The 22,860-nt window shown below is 43.0% G+C and overlaps 1 protein-coding gene across 2 annotated transcripts in view; it reads right to left on the bottom strand.

Moving 5' to 3' along the window:
• Positions 1-2,513: 2,513 nt before the first annotated feature.
• The window catches only part of arid5b (AT-rich interaction domain 5B), a 106,604-nt gene continuing 86,257 nt past the window's right edge, over positions 2,514-22,860 (bottom strand). For both annotated transcript variants that reach the window (XM_053640519.1, XM_053640518.1), the window contains 3 exons: positions 22,447-22,544; positions 8,864-9,059; positions 2,514-6,213 (listed from right to left, as the gene is read on the bottom strand). In XM_053640519.1, coding sequence (XP_053496494.1) covers positions 4,084-6,213; positions 8,864-9,059; positions 22,447-22,544 — 2,424 coding nt within the window. In that variant the 3' untranslated portion in view covers positions 2,514-4,083. The remainder of the gene's footprint in view (positions 6,214-8,863; positions 9,060-22,446; positions 22,545-22,860) is intronic.

Below are 22,860 nucleotides of genomic sequence, written 5' to 3'. Positions count from 1 at the left end.
TTGTGGCCCGAGCACTTGTTATTCAAATGATTTGACATATGTGTGTCATGTGGTGCCTATTTATGCACCCATTTAAGAACAAGCTTTTTAGCAAACAGAGTGCAGCTAAATGGTGTCCCTTGATTTTGATTTCATTCGATATATCCTCTGATATTAGCACGAAACAAAAACTGTACTGCTTTAGTATGAATAGCTAACAGACAAATGTAAATGATGTGGAATATTTTTAAGTTTCAGCTGACCCCACTCTCTCCACCTCATGGTGTTTGGAGGAGATTTATAAGATCACTAGTGTGTGCTTGCTGCTTTCAGTTGGTTGACTCTCTCTACAATTCTTTTACACGCTTGGCTGATTATTGGTTTCTGTCATCTATCGCAAGCATGTTATGGTCACATAACTCTGAAACAAAGACGCTGGGCCTCTGCAGTAACTCACACGCAAACAGGCAGCCTGTAATTAAGCTGTTGAACCTTCGACTAAAATGAAGTCCACCACTAGAGGGCGCATCGAAAGCTAGGGAAACGGGGGAAATTTTAATACTGTACTGTAGTGTGTGTCACATTTTAATGAAGTGTCTCTGTTTCAAGGCTGGCATGCTCTCGAAATATTAAACACATTATTAAGAGAACTTTACACCTAAATTGTCTAAACTAAACACCTTAGCATCTTCCTTTTACTTTCACACTATCCGGTGTGACGCAGATGAGGACGGGTTCCCTTCTGAGTCTGGATCCTCTCAAGGTTTCTTCCTCATATCATCTTAGTGAGTTTTTCCTTGCTCAATTGGGATAAATTCACACACTTAAAATCTGTATCCTGTGTTTATACGTTTCTGTAAAGCCACTTTGAGACAACGTCCATTGTAAAAAGCGCCATACGAATAAATCCAAAATTGAAAACTGATCATATTTGCTGTGGCCTGGCTACATGCCTCTTATTAAAACATGCCGTGTGTGACATTGCGAACCAGAAGTACCAGTTTGCCATGGTGTGATCTTAAACAAGACACGATATATTGTAGCAGAACCAAAAGAAGAAAAAAAAAAAGAACACTCGGCAAGACGATTACAATATTTATCAACGTGAGGTAACAATTTTAGAAAAAAAGTGTCATTAACATATCGTTACCATCTCTGTAGTTTGCTGAGGGCCTTGTGGAATGAGCATTTCATGAGCAACAAGAAGGGCATTTAAAACCATCATACTGTTTACCCAGCGTAGTGTACTTCCAACGTCGCTGCTGCAAACAGCCAAAGATTTAAATAAGAGCACAGACAAGCGTGTCACAAGGGAGGAGCTATTAGCAGCACATCGAGAAGAGTTAGAACCTGGAGCAGCCAAGGTCTGAAGTCTACCCTCCAAAAGTGCAGCTGGTTGTGACAATTTAACACTGAAAAGAGACACTTTAAGTGTTCCTGACAAACATTCTAATTATGGGGGGCCTCGAAATTCCCAGCGCTCATTACGGTTATAATGAACACGGTAAACTAGAGCAGATGTGCTCTGGTACAGGGTTCTTCTAGTGTGTGGGTGAATATGCTATAATGCTAAGCCAGAGGTGACTTTCTCTTCCTGTGAATGCTTCTAAAAATAATACCATTTTAAACAGTCTTCCATGCTCTATGTGTGGTATATACTGAAGAGTGTGTGTAGAAACACAAATCAACAGATATGCAAACTGATTTACTAAGAATGCTGCAGAGCATAAACGCACATGTTGTCCGGTTTTGCATGCTTACCTTAATGAATATGCAATTTGGGGGCCTTTCTGCCAAAAAAAAAAATGCGAGGGAAATATAGGGCGGTGTACATGCAAATGGACTAATATATTAACAGATTAATCCTAAATGTATGCAAATTAGTATGACTGAAGAGCAGGTATTATGTTTGCAGCGGTCCCTTTCCCATGGTTCAAGTTTTAAGGGTCATCGTTATTACTCCATTATACAGTATATGAAAACGCTCAGAATGTTTCTTAAAATGATGGCTTTTAATATTATCGCAGTATAGTTTATTCATTTAGTTTACATAGAAGCCCGAGAAAAGAGTTTTTCATCACGTGGATCGTATGAAAATAATATCCACGGTTTTATTTTGCATTGATATTGCTTCTTTTTTCTCTCTCTCTCTCAGCGAATCTCACAGCCTTTTATCCGTGTTATACTGGACACGCAATTATGTCGCGTTTGAGATTCGACTTTATTCTTCGGAGAATCTCCGAGAGATCTCGCCGCATCTTTCGAGAACAACAAGCACATAGAAAAACACTAATATACATACAATTTTCTAATTATTCATTGCAACGACGCACAATCTATCCCAGTGCGCACGCCAATTAGAGTGTGTTATTTGGGATCTTAGTAAATCAGGGCCTGTGTATAGATTAAAGGCAAGCTGTGCAAAGCAAAACAATCCTGGGTTGTTTTTCAGGCGGTCTTGACTGCAATTGTGCTTGAAAGGTACACCATGTTCATTAGGGATGCAGTACATAATTAGATAAAGTGTAGACATCTTCAACTTATAAAATGGTTTATTTCTCATTAAAAATGTTACATAGCAACCTTGAGTGCTACTCCAAACAGCTGGAGTAAATACATTTCTTGAACTTTTAAGTTTAATTTTCCCTACTAATACAGAAAGAAACAAACAAACAAACAAACAAACAAAATCCTAAGAAGATTGTGTCACTTTCAAATTGTATTGGTACTTTTAATAAAGTCATTGTGCAAAGAAATTGTAACTTTTTTTTTTTTAAATGACAACCTTTTTTTTTTTTTGGGGGGGGGGGGGGGGGGTGTTACACATTTTACACAGCTTTTAAGAACTGATCGCTGCCGTAACACTTCTTTGCAGAATATTTGAAGCTAATTTTGACATCCACTGCTAAACGTCTTTCAGCAGGGTCCTTTTGTGTGTGCTTCAGTAAGTGCTCCTAAAACCCCGCCCCCCACCCCAAACACACCACCCCCACATCCCCGAGTGTAGCCTGGTATATCTCTGGTAAAACTCTTGAAAAGAATTGCTCTGAGTAAACTGTGATCACAAATGTGTGTCTGCAAAGACAAAAGCCACTTTCTGACACCAAAGTAGTCCTGAAGCTTCATCCCGTCTTGAGCAAAGTGATCCGATCCCATTTTTAGAACTTGTGGTTCAGCGCAGTCAGAAATTACCGTAGCCAGTGAATATAATACAAAGTGTTTTTCAGTTAGCTAAGGTTATGTACAAGCACCTCGGTCCTACATTTGACAAACACATTCCACTTTGCCCTGGCAAATGGGTGGGAACTTTACTAAATGTGAGAAGAACTCAAGGGGATGCCAGCGGATGGGTGGTCAGAAAAGCGTGTGAAACCTAACTCACATTTTATTGTCAAAGGTTAAGATTGTTTCAAGGAAAGCTTAGTTAGATTTATTTACATGTAGCTGTGTAATACAACCAACTGCAATGTTCAGGTCTCTTGTGGTTCTTGTAAATGGAGCAATATTCAGATCTTAGTAGTTTAACCCCCTGCAGGCTTGAAACACTAAGCTACCACACGGATACATTAAAAAAAAAAAAAAAAGAAAAAGAAAAGAAAAAAAAAGAAAAGAATGCACAGTAAGGATTAATATGCAAACATACAATAGTTCACCAGGCAGCTTCTCCTGTAAATTTTGTCATCAATAGTGTTTCACATCAGAGTTCTACAGATTGATTGAAAAAGCATTACTGTGATTGCACTGATTTGTCACTTGTTTAGATCCACCGGACACTCAGATCTTCAGTGAGAGTTCCTGCTCTTCCATCGGTACATACCTTTGCCGAAGCAACATCATTGAAACTAGACAACTGATACCTGCAAACAGCGCTGTGCGAACAAGACACAATCAGCTCAGCTGGCCCATGTTCAAAGAAATGTGCAAATCATAAACTTGAGTGGCAAAAGGACAAATAACAGAAACACTGCTCCTAAAATAAAAGCATCTAATGCCGCTAGCTGTGTAGTCGATGGCATAGCCATGCTTATTGGGAATAGGGACCGTTTGGATTCGAGTCAGGAGTGTGGGCAAGGCCACTCTAGCTAGCGGAATGTCTGGTTCTTTTTAAGAGAGTTTGGTGCTAGGATGAACTGAGGAGAGCTGTGGGGGACTGAAAGCTGGCTGAGGATTGAGGGCTGTCATGGGGTAAAGGCCATGATGGAGAATGTCTCCATATGAAGTCCCCATTGGGTGCCTGTACAGGTGGGCTGGATTGGCCGCCTGGGCCAAGAACTGTCTCTGCATCATTATGGAATGGATGGCGAACTGGGGCATGAGTGGTGAGATGACAGCCTGGTTCTTCAAGTACTGCAGTGGATGCGAATAACCAGGGGGGGCATGAGGGCCCAGGCTGTCACACATTTCCTGAACCTGAGAAACAAATGCCCCAGGATACAGTCCTGGGAAGATGGAGGAGTGCATTGGGAACTTGTGTCCCTCAGCAGCATAGCTGTTGATGTGCACCGCGTGTGCCGGCTCAGCCGGCTTCATGGATTCATTGTCAGGCTCTGGGGTCCGCACTTTAACCGGGACATCTCTAGGCGTGGAGCAGTGCATGGGGGTCACAGCCCGAATCTTCTTCTCGGTTGGTCCGTTCTCCAACTCCTCTAGATTACGTTTAAGTGGCCGTGCCGCACCAACATTCTGTGGGCTACTTTTGGTGCTTAGGATAGGCCGAGCCAGTTCGTCTATCTTGTAGCTAACTGTCTCTTCTCCTCGGCCACTGTGTGCTTTGAGCTGGGGTTCAACCACCTTTTTTGGAGTGGACACAGTCATAGGAGGAACACGACAGGCTCTGGGGTGATAGTCCAGGCTTGAACTTTGACTGCTACCTGCCTGAAAAAGAGGAGTGTTTTTAATGTCCTGCTGCATCATGGAATGTGAGAGGCTGCACAGAGATGAAGTGGAGTGGGGCAATTTGTGTGAAGAGGGTTTTGGGAGACTCAGATCTGTTGGTTGCTCCTCTGTGACCTTTTCACTAGGAGGGCCTTTCTCTTTTGGATTCAGACGGGGCGAGTAAGTCAGACTTCCACTGTCAGGATGCTGACTCTGAGGGAAACCATGTGCAGTTTCACAGTCCCGTGAGTAAGTCTCTCTGTTTAGGTACTTGGTTAGCTGTTCCTTGCTTAGATGGTGCTCTGCCTGTCGGTAGAGGCTGTGCAGGTGTGGTGAGGAGCAGAAATCACCCAGGAAACTTGGCACCTGCCCAGGGCGAGGTACCTCACTGGATTTCTCCACACTGGAATGAAGATTGGTTCTCACAATGTAGGGTTCTCCTGTAGGGCTGGGCTGTGAGTGGTGAAGAGGCTGACGCTGGGGTTGTTCAGAAGGGTATATCTCCCTCTCACCACACACCTCCCTATGCGAGGTTTCAATAGCAGGTCTTCTGTCCTCGCGAGGCTTGAAACTCTGAGCATGCTGGATGACAGACGGACGCTTGATCATGACACTTGCCTCACCTGTAGAGGAAGGGACCTGGGGTCCCGGTTGCTCAGAAGCGGTTTCTTCTGTACTGCTGCTTGATGCCTTTTTGTTGACTAATGGGGGAGGTGGACCATAGGGGAAATTGCTGGCCAAGCCAGTGCCACTTACTTGTGACAGCATCTTCTTCTTAGCTAGGGGGGACATGATACCAGGGTTGCTCCTAGGATACAAGAGTGGATTGTAGCAGAAGCTCTCCTCCTTGGTGGGGAGTTCAGCCCTCTCTGTTGGGATCTCTGGTACGGAGAGGGAGTGCAGAGGTCTTTGTTTCAAGGTGGGTAGCACCATTCCTACATGGTTTTGGCTGTCTTTTACACCAGCCTGTTCTGTCTTTCCCAGGGTGTATGAAGGTGCCTTGTATTCTGCTCTCTCATGCTGCCACTGGTCCTGTGTGTAACAGTTGGGAAGGGGGTGGGAGTGCCGTAGTGGCATAGACGCAGCAATGGGGAACACTTCGGAGTCCTCAGATTTGAGTGGCATGCCATCCTGTGGAAGCGATGCATGTTTGATTGCTTCATGTGGACCACCATCCCAGGATTTCTTGAGCACTGGTTTCGTCTCCTCCTCCTGGAGGACCAGCTGCACGGCCCCATCCTCTGCGTTGGGACTCATTGCCTCGCCATCTATCCGGGCTGAAACTTGGGACTGCTGTGCCTCTTGCTTCACCATCAGTTCTTCCTGAAGCTGTTCCTTGTCCTTTATGTCCTCTGCATCCTATAGACACAAATATGGATGGACACGGTTAGTACTGATCTGGGTACTGAAGTAGCACACTCCAGCTACAGTGTGCACTTAATGCAAATACCACCATCAAAACTCTTACAAACGATCTCTTGGAAGAAGCCCTTCCAGGAAAACTTAGTTCAGCGCATTTCTGTGCTGCACCACAAATAACCCACACCAAGTTACAAATGGACAGCGTTGAACTCCTTGCAATAACATGAGTTGTATGAATTATTGAAAGCTAGTTGATATGACTATAATCTACAACAGAGCCTATACTTAATAACAGCTGGCCCTAGAGGATTCCCCTTCGAAAGGGAAACGAATGAAGAGAAAAAACAATCGCCCGCAGGCCATGTTGGACCAAATCAACCACCAAATCTTCTTATTTTGAGGATAAAATATGAAATCTATTCAGAGCAATGTAAGTGACATAACAGAGCTGCTCCTTTCAGACTTTCACATCCAATAGCAGTGCTATAATGTCAGCTGTGTTCCCCAGGCTAATATTTCTAAAGGAGCACACACATGCTAAAACGCAAGCCCCACTCTTCCATTCCGTTCCAGTGTCAGTGGGGGAATAAGGGCATAAATGCTTGACCGCAGTCCGGTGAAATGCTGCCTCATCCGTCTATTCACCTTACACGCCCTTGTTAAAATTGTAGGTCTTTGTGATGTAAAAAAAAATAAATAAATAAAGAAAGAAACCAAAATAAATCATGTCAGATCTTTTCCACCTTATTGTGATATAGCAACCAACAAAAGTCAAGTGGAAAAACAAACAGAAATGCTTGCAAACGGTTGCATAAGTGTGTACATCCCTGAACTAATATTCCGTTAAAGCATATTTTGCTTGTAATACAGCACTCCATCTTTTCAGGGTAAGAGGTTACCATTCTGTGCAAACTCTAGAGACTGTTGTGTGTGTGTGTGTGTGTGTGTGTGTGTGTGTGTGTGTGAAAATCCCAGTAGATCAGCAGTTTCTGAAATACTCAAACCACCCCATCCTGTGGGAACAACCATGCCACTGTAAAAGTCACCGAGATCACATTTTTCCCTTATTCTGATGTTTGATATGAACATTAACTAAGGCTGTTGACCTGTTGACATGATTTTATGCATTGCTCTGCTGCTCTATGATTGGACAATTACACAAATGTGCAGGTGTGCCGGTTTTCCTAATAAAAGTGATGCGTATCGAGTGTATTGAGCATTGTAACGCTGAGGAACCGTGACCTGCAGGATCATTGAGTCTCTTGCCCTGGAGGCTATGTTCTGACATGCACTTAATACAATGTCAAATGGGGGTCTTACAGGCTAGCGACTAACAGCCCAGATTACACAGTTCTAATGGGGTGTGACTGCCTTTTGGCAGCGTATGTTTCAATCAAAAGCCCTGATTGTCTTTAGTAATGGAGGAAGTACTGAATTGACAGACAATGTTCTGATTCTTACCATAGCAGCAGGCGTATATTTGTATTCAAATGGCATTCGAGCCAAGAGACAAATCCCAGCGTCTGCCTCTCAGAATTTCTGCTACATTTTAGATGTGTAACTTTGGTTGAAATATTAAATGTTTTTTTTTTTCTTTTTTTTTTTTCCTTCCCCTCCCTGCCTTCTCCAGCCTTCTGAGCTGGCTCTGCCTCAAACACGGAATTCCATTTCATCTTCTCTCTTGTACAATGCACAATCAATTATCAGGAGAGGGCTTTTAAATTACACAACATTCCAGACAGATGAGCTAGGCATGCCACTGGAAAAACAGTCAGCCCCTACAACAGCTCTCTTTGTCTCCACACCACAGCCGATTACTCATTTCATGCACGGCAGAAATGAATATGTGCCGGGTAGCAGCGCTGAAATGTGTCGAAATATGACACTTCAAGAGAAAAATTCAAACAGCTCTTTCATCCCCTCTGTAATCATTTTGTTATCCGTGTGAAAATAGCAACACAATTTTTATTCCCCTTACAAACTGTCTCTCACTCCCACGTTTTTCTTTTCTTTTTTTTTTTTTTTATATACTTAGCAGGCATTTGGAAAACCACCATGGATGGATTTATTGGTTTTCAGGGATAATATAAGCCTGCAGTTTATACAAGGACTCAGATATGGCATCAATGCACTTGGAAAGTAGTGGCCAATCGGATCTGCTAGCAGGAATTTCCAGCCCCGCCCTTCCTTCAGTTTTGCTCTCAGCACAATAGGTCTCGTCAATAACAGCATTATGGACATGATCTTTTCTACTTCACTTGATTTGTGAGGCTGAGAGCAGGCGAGAGTGAAAGCCTAGTGTTTCTCATGTCCGGCACAGGTTCACACAGAGAATATAACTGAATCAGGCAAAGCGTACAAATTGGTCTGGAGTCAGTGAGGCAGGGAAATACCCATTTTGATTTACCATGCTGTAGCACGGCACTCACTGCCTCCAGTTCGGCTTAAATAATTATGTTAAAAAAAACCACATGCTGGTGACAGAGCGATTCTTACAGGCCTTTGACAACTTATTTGTTAAAGAGACAAAGGGCAGTCAGCCAGAAGTGCCTGGTCATGTTTTCCCCCTATTTCTTCTGCCATGTTGCATAAAGGAAAGTGTTGCTTTCGAGAAGCTCTGGGTTAAATGAAAGAACTGTTGACTGACCGGCTCGGGGACTTTAGCCGAGGCGTCCTTTTCGTTCCAGTCCTTTGGATTTTGTTCGTCTTTGTGGCGCTTTGTGGACGGCACCTTTGACTTGGTGCTCCCCTCCTGCATGCTGGCCTCTTGCTTTCGGGGCTTGATGGGAGGTAGTGGCTTGTCCTCCTCTCCTTTCGTATATCTCTCATAGGGCAAGATTAGCCTGCAGAGAGGGAAAGTGACAGAGATTAGCACTCCGGTCTAAATATCCCACGGACTGCTTTGCATTCTCTTTTACTACATTAAACAGCCCAATCTTTCCTACAGCGGTTAACGTCGGACGTGTCCAGCGTAAAGACTGCGATTCAAAATTGAACGAGGACACGACGAAAGAGTGCTGTTCATAACGTACTTGTGAATGAAAAGCTGTATTTAAATGCTGCTGGCTTCAGAGGTATGAACGTGTGGTTTATATAGAACACAAAACCAGCGTTGCTGCTATAATATTAAGTCATTATTAAGCTTCCGGATCATTTTGGCATAGCAAAGCATGGGCTTGACAAACTTGTTTATCAACTATTAACTAAAACCTTTGTCTTGAACAGGCAGAAATGCACTTCTGCAAATATAATACCTGCTCTTCAGTCAGACTAATTTGCACATGCGATCACCTTTTCCAAAGTAACTTTCAGTATTAGTAAATCACATAATGGATGCTAAATAATCCATTTTGCCTCGACCCCACCCTGTAATTTGCACCCTTTTTTTTTTTTTTTTGTAAAAACACCCCAAATTGCATATTCATTACAGTAAACACACGAAACCTGACATGTGCTAGTTTGCTCATTTTATTTTTTCTCATGTTTTTTTTTCCTCTTCATTTTGTGGCATGTGTATTTAGCTAATAACGCAGGACCGATCCTTTGCACACTTCCCAATTAGCAAACGAACTGCATGTGACGTTGTTGATATGTAATTTGAGCATGCTGTGCTGATGTTGGCTAGATGTGTATGTGTGTGTGTGTGTGAGCTCTTTTAGCTACGTTCAAATGAAGCATGTAGACCAAATGGGAGATAAGATAAGATAAGATAATACTTTATTCATCCCCAGATGAAGAAATGAACACACACGATCCTAATTAAAAGGATTTTTTCTGGTTGCAGTTGATGTCACGTGGCCTGCTTAATCCATATAAACCCAAACAGACACGATACAAGCATGACTAATGTTATAAATGCTGCTGAGTGACTTTACTGCTCTTTGTCTGAACATGAATTTAACACCTGGAGTCTCAGGCTGCTGCTTTACTCCGATTTCTGCTGATGGAGAAGCTTGACAAAGGGTCTGCTAATTGGAAAGGGTGATATTGTGTATATATATATATATATATAGAGCACGGTGCTGTAATCTGCCACTTTGCTCATGTGGTTTGAAGTTTTTATAATTTGGTTCAGTGTGTTTAATGAAATCAGTTGGGAACAGTCAGAGCAGCATGCAGCATTACAAATATCCACCCTTATGAACTCATCATTAAACTGCGTTTTCCATGTCATGAACTAGGTATGCCAAAGAGGAGCCAACAGAACCATATGCACTAAATATGCACCGTCTTAATTATTTTGAATCGTTTCTTTCCCCCGTCTTCTGTGATCGCTCGACCCGTTCCCTTTATCTCTTATTTCTTTTTGCTGTTTAATAATAAAAACAAAACAAAAAAAAATCTGCAAGGCACCTCCAGAGGAATTCGTTTCCGCTATTTTGCTCGGCCGGGTGTTTACTCAACAGCGGGCCGTCCAGGCCTCTCGGAGCTGGAGCACGGCCATACTGAGCATGCTCAATCTGGGTCTGTATAGGGGAAGCATGTAGAAGAACTATGCTGGTTGGGGGTTTGGCTGCTGGCCAGCGGCAGAGCTAAGCAGGAGCCCAGAGGGAACATTAATCTTCAGATCCCATTACCAAAAGAGTTTAAACATGTTACAGCTGCTAAAACTGGAAAACGGCTCGCTCCACGTGGTCAAATCAAAATAACGAGCAGCTGCCAAATACCTGATTCCCACTGTAATGTTTCAGTTCATGTTTATATAATAAGGGTATAATAATGCGCACAATGACTTATCTTGTTTGCGGCTAATGCTCTGAAATCTTCCATACCCCCCTCCCATGCCCCCAAGTTCCCTGTGTGTGCGCTCTCCAAGCCGGCAGGTCTTATGATGGCCTGTTTTAGTTTGTGTAAAATGGCTAAAATTAGACTTGTGTTGACCTTATATTCCTCTGTTTTAAGGGTCCAGGGAATAATTGATATCAGATGTCACGGCTTCATTTGTGTATTTATATATGGGTTTTTTTTTTTTTTTTTTTATGTTTGAATGTTGAGATAAGAATGAAAAAGGCCCCTGCTGTAAAGCCAGTGAATAAATTCCGAATAAATTTCCTCACCACCAATCGTCCACGAGGCCATATATGGCTATTCCATGTTACAGTTCCCTTCCTTGATCATGTTACCGAAAATAAATAAGTAAGAAGATCTTCCGCTTGCACGTTAGGCCATGGCATGTTAAAGAAAGAAAAATGTGTTTTTTAAGCTGGTGACACGGTCCAATCTTGGAAATTTTCTTGGTTTTCGTTGCTCTTTCATTGGCAGCGAGACAGCTACATTTGATACAGGTAGTAAGTGGCATCATGCCAAGGACAGGAACTCTGCAATTAAATCTTCCTTTATAAGAATGAGGAGAAAGAGCACGCAAGGTGAATGAGAAATTGCACAATGCAACAGAAATGAGAAATACAAATGAAATGGGCGTCAGTAGAAAAGGGCATGAAGCTGCCCGTGTTAAAATAAATAATAAATAATTTGTCGATTGTCGGAAAAAGGTTCATTTCTCTCAGAACGCAGGCTGCAGGAATCCATTTCACTGAGAAATAATGGTCCTGATGTGAATTTTCGTCGGAGGAATGAAAATATCTTGGGGGGGGGAAAACGATTTCATTTACTTTTCTGAGAAACAGCCGGCGCAACAGGTCTTCCTCCTCCTTCTCCTCACCCGTGCTTTCAACAACCTCCACCGTACCCCGAGTGACTGATCACACCTCCGAGCATGAGCTTAACCTAACGGTGATCTCAGGGCCTGCTAGCAGCGTTTGGAAAGGGGACGACATGCTGGATGAGTCTTTTTACAGTACAACAGCCTACGCCTGTCAGTCAACCACGATCGGCCTGCTACTTCAATAAAAGTCCTCTGATGCTGCGCGACTCCTTTCTGTATCGAAACAGGCTCTTGAGATTCCCTTTATTTTCAAATCCCCTACCGCTAAAATCAGACTTCTCCACTAGGAAGTGAGCATGACAGCTGAAGAAGTCTTACTGTAGCGGAGGGCATGGCTTGAATAAAAACCGATAACGGAAGATGAAGGTCGGCTGCAGCCGAGAAACCATCTGTAATCGCACTGCGCTAAGTTATTTTAGGGTCCTTCAATTTGGACACTCCGTCTGGCCAGGTTCATCTGCGGGACAGATAAACGTGCGGCGCTGCCGCAGGCCAGACTCAGGTGTTCCTACAACCTGGGCCAAGCAGCCGCTCCTGTGCCGTGATGCTTATTTAAGCAAGACAGCCTTTCTAATGTGCGCCAGCTTATCTGGGTTCCTCAATCTCCTCCTTTGTGAAAAAGAATACACTCGGGTTTAAGAGGTGAAGGACGGGAATGTTTCGGCTTGGATACCGAGTTACCGCTGATTAAACGGGGCTTTAATAAGGTCGGTCTGTGGTCACTAATGATCACCGGGTAGCAACGACCCAGCACACGTGTCCATTCATATAAACAGTTTGCTCCTTCACTCCGGTAAACGCATGAGTATGACCATATGGAAAACATCTCGTCGGATCATATATTACCATATACCGTATAAAAGTCCCATTCTGTAATCAATGCAATATCATAACAGGAAAATTCATGCTCTCGAAGCTTAGACTATTTATTAGGCAGTGAAAGCGCCTACAAGGGTAAATAAATCAGCGTGACCAGAAGAGCAATTTGAGTCTACGTGTGTGAATACATCTTATTAGACAAGCAAATCGGGTACACGCGCATATTATAAAAGCAAATAAATATATTCATGGCCTTCGAATGATTGGTTTGACTACGTGAATTTCTCCAAATTGAATTAATCCTGCAAAGGGAATGATTTGTACAAAACAGTTCTCCATCATTAATTCAACATGTAATTACTTTAAGAATCGTGGCGAGAATAAAGGCCTCTTCATAACACTGACAGACGAGGGCATTGCCACAGAGATGGCAGAGAACCATGAACAAGCGCGCGCGCACTTGTGTGTTCGTGTGTGTGTACGCGTGCCCAACTCCACTGGGAGTGCTGCCGAGTGAGTAATAAGATTCTGTTGCAGCATATCTCCTGGTGGCCTCTAATCTGGCCTCTTACGTAACTCTCATTTCCATAGCAAGCAATCCAGGATCTTTTCGAAATAATCACGCTTACGGAACACAATAATTACACAAAGTGGCACATTTACCCCCGCTGTCTCTGCTGCTGTTTACAGCGCTTGCTTTCTTGTCCCTGAGCTGAGGCGTCCCGAAAAGCCTCCAAAGGCCTCTCTGAAACAAGGAGGCCATTGAGAAAGAGCGAGTGTGAGCGGAGACATGTTCGGTAGAACTTTATTCTTTTAAATTCGACAAACTCATTTGTTTTTGTTGTTTTTTTTTTTTAACTTTTTGCCAGCTCTTTTGTTCAGACCATACAAAACGTATTCTTCTGTAGTTTGTTCTTTGGTTGCTTAGTCCACAGCTTCTCAACCTTTTGTACCTAAAGCATCCCCAAGCCTCCCCCATCATGTGGCATGCCCCCCCCAGCCCATATTGAAGGAGACCAGGTATAATGATCTATTCTATATCAAATCTATCTATAGATAGATAGATATTTTTTTCGCTTTTGCGTTTCTGTACATTTTAAATGACTTTTCATAACTTTTATGATTTTTAAAATAACTTTCATAAAACTATATAACGGACAGGTGTGGAACATGAATGATGAAAAATGTTTCTGAACACTAGAACTGCTTTGAACAAGAGAACTAGACTGTAATAACGTGGACTATTTTACATGTAAAACATGTTGCATTCCATTCGTCTTGCGTCCTAAAAACATTTGCATACGAATGATGTAAATTGGGACGAAGGGCGCGTCTCGTTATCCATGACGTTGTTAAATGTTTTAAATAACAATTCAAATTAGATTTAAATAATTTTTTGTTGCAAAAAAAAAAAAAAAAAGGCGCTAAAGGGGTCTGAAAAGTGGTTAAGTTGGCAGCACTGGTCTGCACTGACAGCTAGATGAGAGACAGGATAAGCTCCGCCTCTCCCCAGCAACAAGAAAATACAGAGGGAGAGGGAACGCGGGGTTTTTCATTCATACACATTCTATTTGAAAAGCAATAAAATACACCGAGTACACAAATGATGCCCTGTCTGTTTTTCCTTCCTTGAAAACAATTTGCACCCCCCTTCCGATCTCCGCCCCTTTGGTTGAGACCCGCTGGCTTAGTCTATTTATTTCTATTTCATGTGCGCCTTCTCAATCGCTGCAGATAACATGCATCAGCAAAGCACAATTAGATTTCTCACCAAGAGCAATCACTTGACATGCTGTCACTGTTACTGCACGAATCTATAGTTTGTGCTGGAAAGAAATCAGCCCCAGCCTCTCCTTCATACCATTCTGTGTAGTATTACTTAAGACTATTGGTGGTGCTGTTGTTCTTCATTCTACAAAAGCGGAACATAACAAAACATCAACGTCCACTTAGGCCATTTGTTAACGGCAAATAAAACTGTGGAAATTGAGCCTTATGACATCATGAAAAAAATTAAGTCGGGTTTCATTTTAATTCGTGCTTGTTTAATTCGACGTTTTCTATTCACTTAAAGCATCGTTTTAAAAAGAATCATTCAAAATCACCCACCGGTGCTTATTAATAGCCGCGGGTACCGAGATGGCAGGAGGCCTTGGTGTTTGCTGCGCCCAGAAGCAGTACCGAGTTTAGTTCGGTGCTGCTCTTCTTGTGCGAGCGTCCACTTTTCAGTCCTCCTAGTACTTATTTATGAGCACCAGCCAAAAGCACATGAACTTGGCGGAAGTGAAAAACCTCAACAGTGCCAGCTAACAGAAAGAGATAGAATACTTGAGGTCAGATTCAAAAAGGGGAAGCCCACGCCTGACTAAATTCAGCCGCAGAAAAGCGCCGGCATGAAAAACGGCCCTGTTCGAAAATCCACATCGAACTATAAAATAATGAGAGCGTGTTTTATTGTCTGTTTTGGTGCCATTTTTGATTCACCACTCGCCTATGTGAGAAAATATGACCGGGGGGGGGTGGGGTGAGGGAGTCGTTCAGGCCAGAGGATGTGTTTCACTTCTCTGCATTACACAAAGACTACTAGCGTTTCACAATACTATTGGAAACAACATCTCTGCTCTTAGTGCGAGCTCGCACAATCAATACTGCCTGATGGCTTTATCAGGCCCATTATGTAATTGTATCTAAGGATAAAAAACTAACCAAAAAAACCCCCCCCAAAAAAACGGATGTTGCCACAGTAACAAACAAATATTGAGCATCGACAGCAAAAACAGCAATTGTATCAAAAACGTTGCACGTGGGAGAAGGACTATAAACTGTTATAAAACAAAGATTATTACAATTTTAGTCCTAGGTCGTAATTAAAAATCTGTCTATTAGGAACAAAATAATACACTGATCAGTATTCCTAACTGAACTTCTAGCATCGCTCGAGTCTGCCCTTTCGTCCTTTTGTGTCCTAATGGAAATAAATAAAAGAGCAAATACAGTCCGAGTCGATGCCAGATTACTCTTGCTCTTATCTCACTTCATCCTGATGCTGTGATTCTAACCCATGGGCACAAGATGGCACACTTTCCAGCTCTGACAGCACCTCAGGAACGAACATGAAAATATGATAACCTTACAGGCTAATCAAAGTTTTTTTCAGGCTCGCACAAAAGGCAGCGAGCGAGTGAAAGAACAACGTCCCGCCCTCCCCGGTGTGCTCTAAGTCCCGCTATAATAATATCTGAGACAAATGGATGTGACACCAACAATTTTACTTTCCCATCCATCTCATTGTGGGCCTTCGGCTCCGAGAGAAGAAAATATGCTCGGGATCAGACGAGGCCGCGTAATAAAGAAGTTCAGACTTGCACGCAAAGAGAGGCTGTAATGACCGGCTGCTAAAGTGCCACAGCGTGTAAATCACGAGCGCGCAGTGAGGGAGGCATGGCAGTGCAGCAGGTTTGACTCAGATGCTAAATGGAAGTTAAACAAACGGCTGGAGGCCTGTGATTAAACGTAATGGAGAGAAGAGATGAGTGCCAAACCTGGGGTGGATGCAGTGGAGTTTGGGGATGCTTCGTTATAGAGAGTGAAAGATCCCAAAAGCGGCATTTTGGATCAAATCAAGCTGTCGAATTTCTCACTCAGTCTAAATTATTGTTCTGGTTTGGGGGGGACAAAGCGGAGCAGCATGTTTCAATTAATAGCAGAGACAGGTGAGGGAAAAATGCTGTGTGTGTGTGTGTGTGTGTGTGTGTGTGAAACCAGACATTGTTCAACAAGCTCTGCTGGATGCCTGAAAGGTTTTGTAAGAAAGTTGACCCTTGTACTAATCTACATTCTTACAGTTAAACTGATAAACTGATGAAGGAATACCAAGGCTGACTAGTTTTGTTTTTTTTCTTTTCATTCCTGGCTTTTAGACCTAAAATGACCTCATTCTCTCCCTCAAGGTCCAAACTCATTAACTTCCAAAAGCCAACTTCAATTATGCTGCCTGGCAAAAATAATTCGCAACGAGCACCGAGTTCTCGGACTGTACGCCCTACATGTTCAGAAATTCTCAGCAGCGAGATATTTCACTGCTTGGACCCCGTCCAAACGAGAGCCAGATTCTTTAGCGATGATTTAAACGCGAGGCTTTTGCTTACTTTATTTCTAATTTTTTTTTTTTTTTGTTGCCTCGGTTCCTTTGAAAGTACTGGTTCCTTCAGCCCAAAACAAACATGTCTCATGCTGCCTCTCTCTCTCTCTCGGTGTCTCTCTGAGGCTAATCCAAAGTGATAAATCCGCATAAATAAGATCTCAGATGGATATGAAACTACATCAACAGCACAGTTCCTAATGAAGAAACGGGGGAGGGAAGAAAAAAAAAAAAAATCCCTGTTCCAAAACAAAGCCTTGAAAAGAGCCGTCCTTTCTCATCTCGTGCGCTTTATAAATAGCCGAGGAACCTGAGCGCGAGGCGGCGCACCTATGAAAGCAAAGGCTAACCTTTGTAAATGTTTAATATGGGTCAGTCACACATCCTTGGGCAGAGTGAATAAGGAAATCCATTACAGCTGCTACGCAAACCTAGACGACACCTTGATGGAGCTCGCAGCCTGCAAATAGCTGAGTCGACAGATTTACCCTGATGATTGGCACGGATGTTACGGCGAGGATAAAAAAAAACGCACGGCGCAAACGTTATCTATAATCGAGGATCGTTCCTGACGTAATTAGTTCAAACTCGAGCTGCTGCTATAAATCAGACACTTTTGTCTGGCGAAACAATAGACGTGATGGCGTCTTACTAGGGCAAATGAGCCTGTAAATCTCTGTGCAAACGGCGACGCTAAAATAATTAGATCAATCAGGGATTTAATTAGGATTTGTCAGCTTCAAAACACCCAGCGTGTCAACCAGACTCCTTTCCGTTAGGTACGTTTCATCAAGGATGTAAAATGCAGATACGGAGATAAAACGCACACAGGACGACTATGAATATCCATCCGGGCAAATCCCTGGGATTTCGGTGCGACGGCGGCGAGGGCGGAGGATTACGTATAGAAGAGCAGGACGCGCTGCGGAACGGTTGCGTAGGATAATCCGTTCGATATTGCGATTGTTTACTGCAGCCAGCCGTCTCACATGAAGCACTGACCTCTTCAGGGACACAAACGGCTGATGTAATGCCCAGTGGAAACGGTACTAGTCCAAAGACACGCCATTAAAATTTGCTTAAAGGGCCTTGCATTAAAAGCTGTCATCCTGGCTATAGTTTCAAGGAAGCGATCCGTGAAGCGTGGCTCGTTCGAATCGAGAGCAAACATTAATTCCAAAGAGGAAAGAAAAATCAATAAAGCGCCAGGAGGAACTGATGTGTTTCTTTTTTGCACCCCCCCCACACCCCCCTCCCTCCTGGGAAACCCACAATACACTTTATCATGCAGCAGATTAACTTTATTCTCTCTCTCTCTCTCTTTTTTTTTTTCAGTTGATCTTTCTAAATGAACATCCAAATAATGTAACAAGGTTATGTAAATCTGCAATCTTTATGCAAAGCAAAGAACAAATCCTTTGCAGGCTAATTAGAGAACAGAGGATGCAAATACAGTGCCTTTAACAAGGGATTTACATGCTGCAATATAAGCATCGAAGTCGCAAGATAAGGAGCGGGGAATGCGGTTATCTGCAGAGCGGAAGTCACGGGCGGCCCGTTTCTGGAACAGCGATCTCCCTGGGAGGAGGAGGAGGAGGAGGATTAAATAAATAAGCGCGGCCTGATTGATCAGTGCCACTGACCTATATAATTAAAAAGCAGCGGGAAGGGAGGGAGGAATGCCGCAGTCTCTCTCAAGGTTATTCATGTCGTTTTTATGACCCAATTTGCAATCTATGTTTCTTTCTTCCTCTTTTATCCTGCCCTCCTCTCTTCTTCAATTCGCCAGACGGTTAAAGAGATGATGGCGCTAAATAAATATCATTAGGAACGGTTCTACTCTGATCACCAGGGCTGTACAGGATGATAAATATTGATTTGCAGCGTTTGTGCTTGGAGCCGTTTTAGTGGCCTAAATGGAAACGCCTGCACCGGGATCACGTATGAAACGGACAAACGTACCCTAGATTACATTTTAAACATGAGCAACGCAAGTATCTCTCTTCCTCCTCCTCCTCCTCCTCCTCCTCGCAATTTCTAACTTTGGTACTGTGTAACCTTACCTCAAGCCACAGAACAAAGTGAACGTTTAGCCTGGCGCCCTTCACCGAAAAACAACAACAACAAAAAAAAAAAACACTAAATACTTAACAGAGAACTTTCTGAACAAGACTGAGCGATTGAAACGAAATATCCAACATCAAGGCGTGCTTAGGGTCCGTGGTCATTTTATTTTCATGTGAGTAACAAAAAACCAAAAAAAAAAAAACCCAACTTGAATGGTTCTTTGATTATTGCTTCAAGGCACGAGAAATGAAAAACAAGTCATTTCATTTAGATTAGAATTAATAGCAGATGCAAAAATTCTAATGATATTTGTGCTTCTTTTCCTTCTTTGTAAAACAAAACAAAACAAAAAAGAAATCGTAAACAAACTAAAACGGAAGGTTTTCCCTGAAACCTGTGGTCGAAGACTCACTCGCCTATATGACTCTTACCGTTAGTTAACTTTAGGAATTTAGGCTTTGCGACTGTATTCCGTAATGATTACAGACGTGGCGAGAACAGGAGAAAAATATCTCCGCAAATGTGCGTTACAGAGTCAGCGGAAATGAAAAAAATAGTTTTATTTTTATAAAATTAAAACATTCTCCCTGATTTTAGCCATGTCCAGTTCACACCCGCTCAGGCAGCGCTCCCCTGTCACGCGACAGCCACCGACCAGTGGGCGAAGGCTAACACGGGCTTCCTCCAAGCCGACCGCATCTTCTCGACCGGGCGCTCGTGCGATGTCCTTGGCGGAGTAATAGACTCGGAGGACAGCGTTATCCACCCGTTTCTGCATGCGTGAGTTCACAGACGCCCATGATTGGCTAGTGCCACTGTGATCGATAAGGGACAGAGATTACGCCAACCGTCCATGACAGCGCGGCCGATTTTGCTCTCTTGGGCTCGTCGGGAATCTCAGGATGATAGCGCGGACGCTTTCGTTACCTCCTTGGAAGCGTTCCGGGTCGTTTTACCATGAAATACAGGACAAAACGATGGTTTTAGTTAGTCACGTACATTCTGTCTCTGATTTAGTTCCTATCAGGAGGATCCCCACGACATGTACAAACCACAAACCGCAAGATGTAAGGAATGAACATGACAAAATGTGCTATTATCAGGAAAAAAATGAATGTGTGATGTAGCACAATGCAACGTGGATTTTATGCAGCGTGGTTTATTCCTTTTACACCACAGCAACTTTCCGACAATTATTTATTAATTAGAGAACGACCGACATTTTTTACTTGTATATCGTTACACAATGATAATGAGTCCTTATTGGTCACATATACATTACAGTACAGTGAAATGCTTTTTTCTTCGCATATCCCAGCACTTTAAGAGGTTGGGGTCAGAGCGCAGGGTCAGCCATGATAGGGCACCCCTGGAGTAGACGGCTTTGCTTTTGCTCAAGGGCCCAACACTGGCAGCTTGAACCGCCGACCTTCCGATCAGTAACCCAGAGCCTTGACCGTCAAGCCACCACTTCCCACAACATGTAATATCGTGGAACGTCTGCAAAACTAGTACCTGTTCTCGTGATCACTTATATCCCATCATTCTCTCACCAGCCTCTCTTTTTCTCTGTTGGAAAACCCTAAAGTTACAGCTTGATCTATGAGTGCTACAAAGCGCTGATGGTGGACAATTCAAATTCAAATCTTGGAGAAAACCTGACCATACCAACGATCACCCACATTTGTTATCCATTTCTATGAACCCACCATACAAGTCCCTGGGTAAGACGTAACGATAGAAACGATAACGCACTAGAACGGACGCATTAACATAAACCTGCGATTCGCTGGGATCGCCTTCTAACCAATCACAGCTGAGAATTCAACTGTGATAACAAGGTTGATTTTGCCACTAATTGAAATGAATAGAAAACATATTCTTATTGCAAAATACACGGCACAACTGTGTCGCTAATTAACAAGAGTGTGTCCTGAATGAATGAGACGGAACAAGACGGTTAAAGAGCTAAAAGAGCATGACGGTTAAGAGCTGCTCCGGTTCAGCTCAAAAGCGGAGCGCTTTCTGCAGAACAATGCGCTCGTCCCACGATGAGAACCTGAACACTTTCCTTGGGCAGAACGGCGTTTCAGTCTGTGACTAAAGGATAGAACAGCTTAACAGCCGGGCAAATTAATCCGGTTAATTACTCTCATGCACAAGTAGACATACGAGCACGTTGCCTCACATTTGGTCAAGGATGTTCCATGGGCTTTGGGCAGTGTGTTATTCACTGAGCACTATGATATCATACACATATATTGATTGAGCGCTGGGTTGAGAGCAGTGGGCCCGAGGTGAGAACCCACTCGTCTGACCTCGACTCTCAGCTCCCTCGAAGCACCGGCAGCAAACACAGACTTCTCACAAACATTAAAGGTCGCGCTGGATTGCTTTTCAAATAACTGAAAGAAGCTTACGCACTGATCCGTGCACAAACTGATCGTGAGTGCAGTACGCGATACAAGTACATGAAAAGAGACCCAACTCTGGACGTTTTACAGACTCCTTTCCCTATATGAAGTCACGTTAATTAAGTTTTGAATGATTAGGATTTAAATCTCCTTGCGCCGTCTATTCGCCATTGACGTGATTCTCTGATTACGTCAGCACACGTCTCAAATCTTCAATCGGTCAAGTACACACTAAAAAAGAAAATGACAGCGGGTGTAAAAAGCCAGTTCTGCGGCTGTATTCACAAAGAGTCTTATGGCTAACAGTGAAGAATCCTCGTTTTTTTCCCCCAAAGAGTAATACGAACAAGCCTAAACATCTGTTTCATACATTTAATGACAACGAGCTTTAAACACGGCTCAAAATGATATCTTAGAAAGTGAAGTGAAGTGATATTTCGTATTATGAGATCATTATAAATAAAATATCGGATTATTTGGCCTGTTTTCGATGCTTTTACACATTTCTTATTCTATTGGCAGATACACTCACTGTATGCACAAAAGTATGTGGACACCTGACCATCACGCCCATATGTGGTTCTTCCCCAAACTGCTGCCACACAGTTGGAAGAACACAATTAGCATGACAATTTCCCTTCACTGGAACTAAGAGGCCCAAATTTGTTTCAGCATGGACCGCCCAAAGCGAGGTCCATGAAGTCATGGTGTGCCAAGGTTGGAGTGGAAGAACTCGAGTGTCCTGCACAGAGCCCTGACCTCAACCCCACTGAACACGTCTGGGATGAACTGGAATGCCGAATGAACCTCGGGCCTCTTCACCTGACATCTGACCTCTGAATGAGCACAAATCCCCATAGCCATGCTCCAAAATCTAGTGCAAAGCCTTCCCAGAAGAGTGGAGTTTTTATATAGTTTTTATTATAACAGCAAAGGGGGACTAAATCTGGATTGGGATGTTCAACAAGCACATGAGTGTGATGCTCAGTTGTCCACAAACTTTTTGACATAGTGTCTTCTTTCTAGAGCAAAATTTGAATTTATATATATATATATATATATATATATATATATATATATATATATATATATATATATAAGCATGAACAGTGAATGAGCTGTACCTCTCGTAGTGTCTCCGTGTACACGTGGCGGCGCTGGTGCTTCCTGGGTTTCCACCCAACTCGTCGTATACATTTTTCCACTGTCGGCGGGCTGTGATCTGGCAAACGACACAACGAGCAAGAAAGACGTTTAACATGATTAGTACACAATCACATAAGCGCTAACATGCTTGTTATACTAGTCCAACTAAGACTCTGAGACAAACTGGATCGATTGGACTTGTCTCTCGTTCAGTCACCTCTTTAACGCGGGTCATCTTTGACTAACAGCATGACTACACCGCTCTAGTTTGAGTGGTATGTACCAAACATCATAAACATGGTCGTCATAATCACTGCGCATCGTAATGATATTCATGAGAGACCTTCAGAGCGAAGGTTTGCTGGTTGCTAACGGAAGCCGTTCTGTCTAAA

Source organism: Ictalurus furcatus, chromosome 13 (assembly GCF_023375685.1).
Source record: "Ictalurus furcatus strain D&B chromosome 13, Billie_1.0, whole genome shotgun sequence".
NCBI lineage: Eukaryota > Metazoa > Chordata > Actinopteri > Siluriformes > Ictaluridae > Ictalurus > Ictalurus furcatus.
The sequence above is the reverse complement of the archived record's forward strand: the minus strand, read 5'-3'. Positions and strand labels throughout refer to the sequence as shown.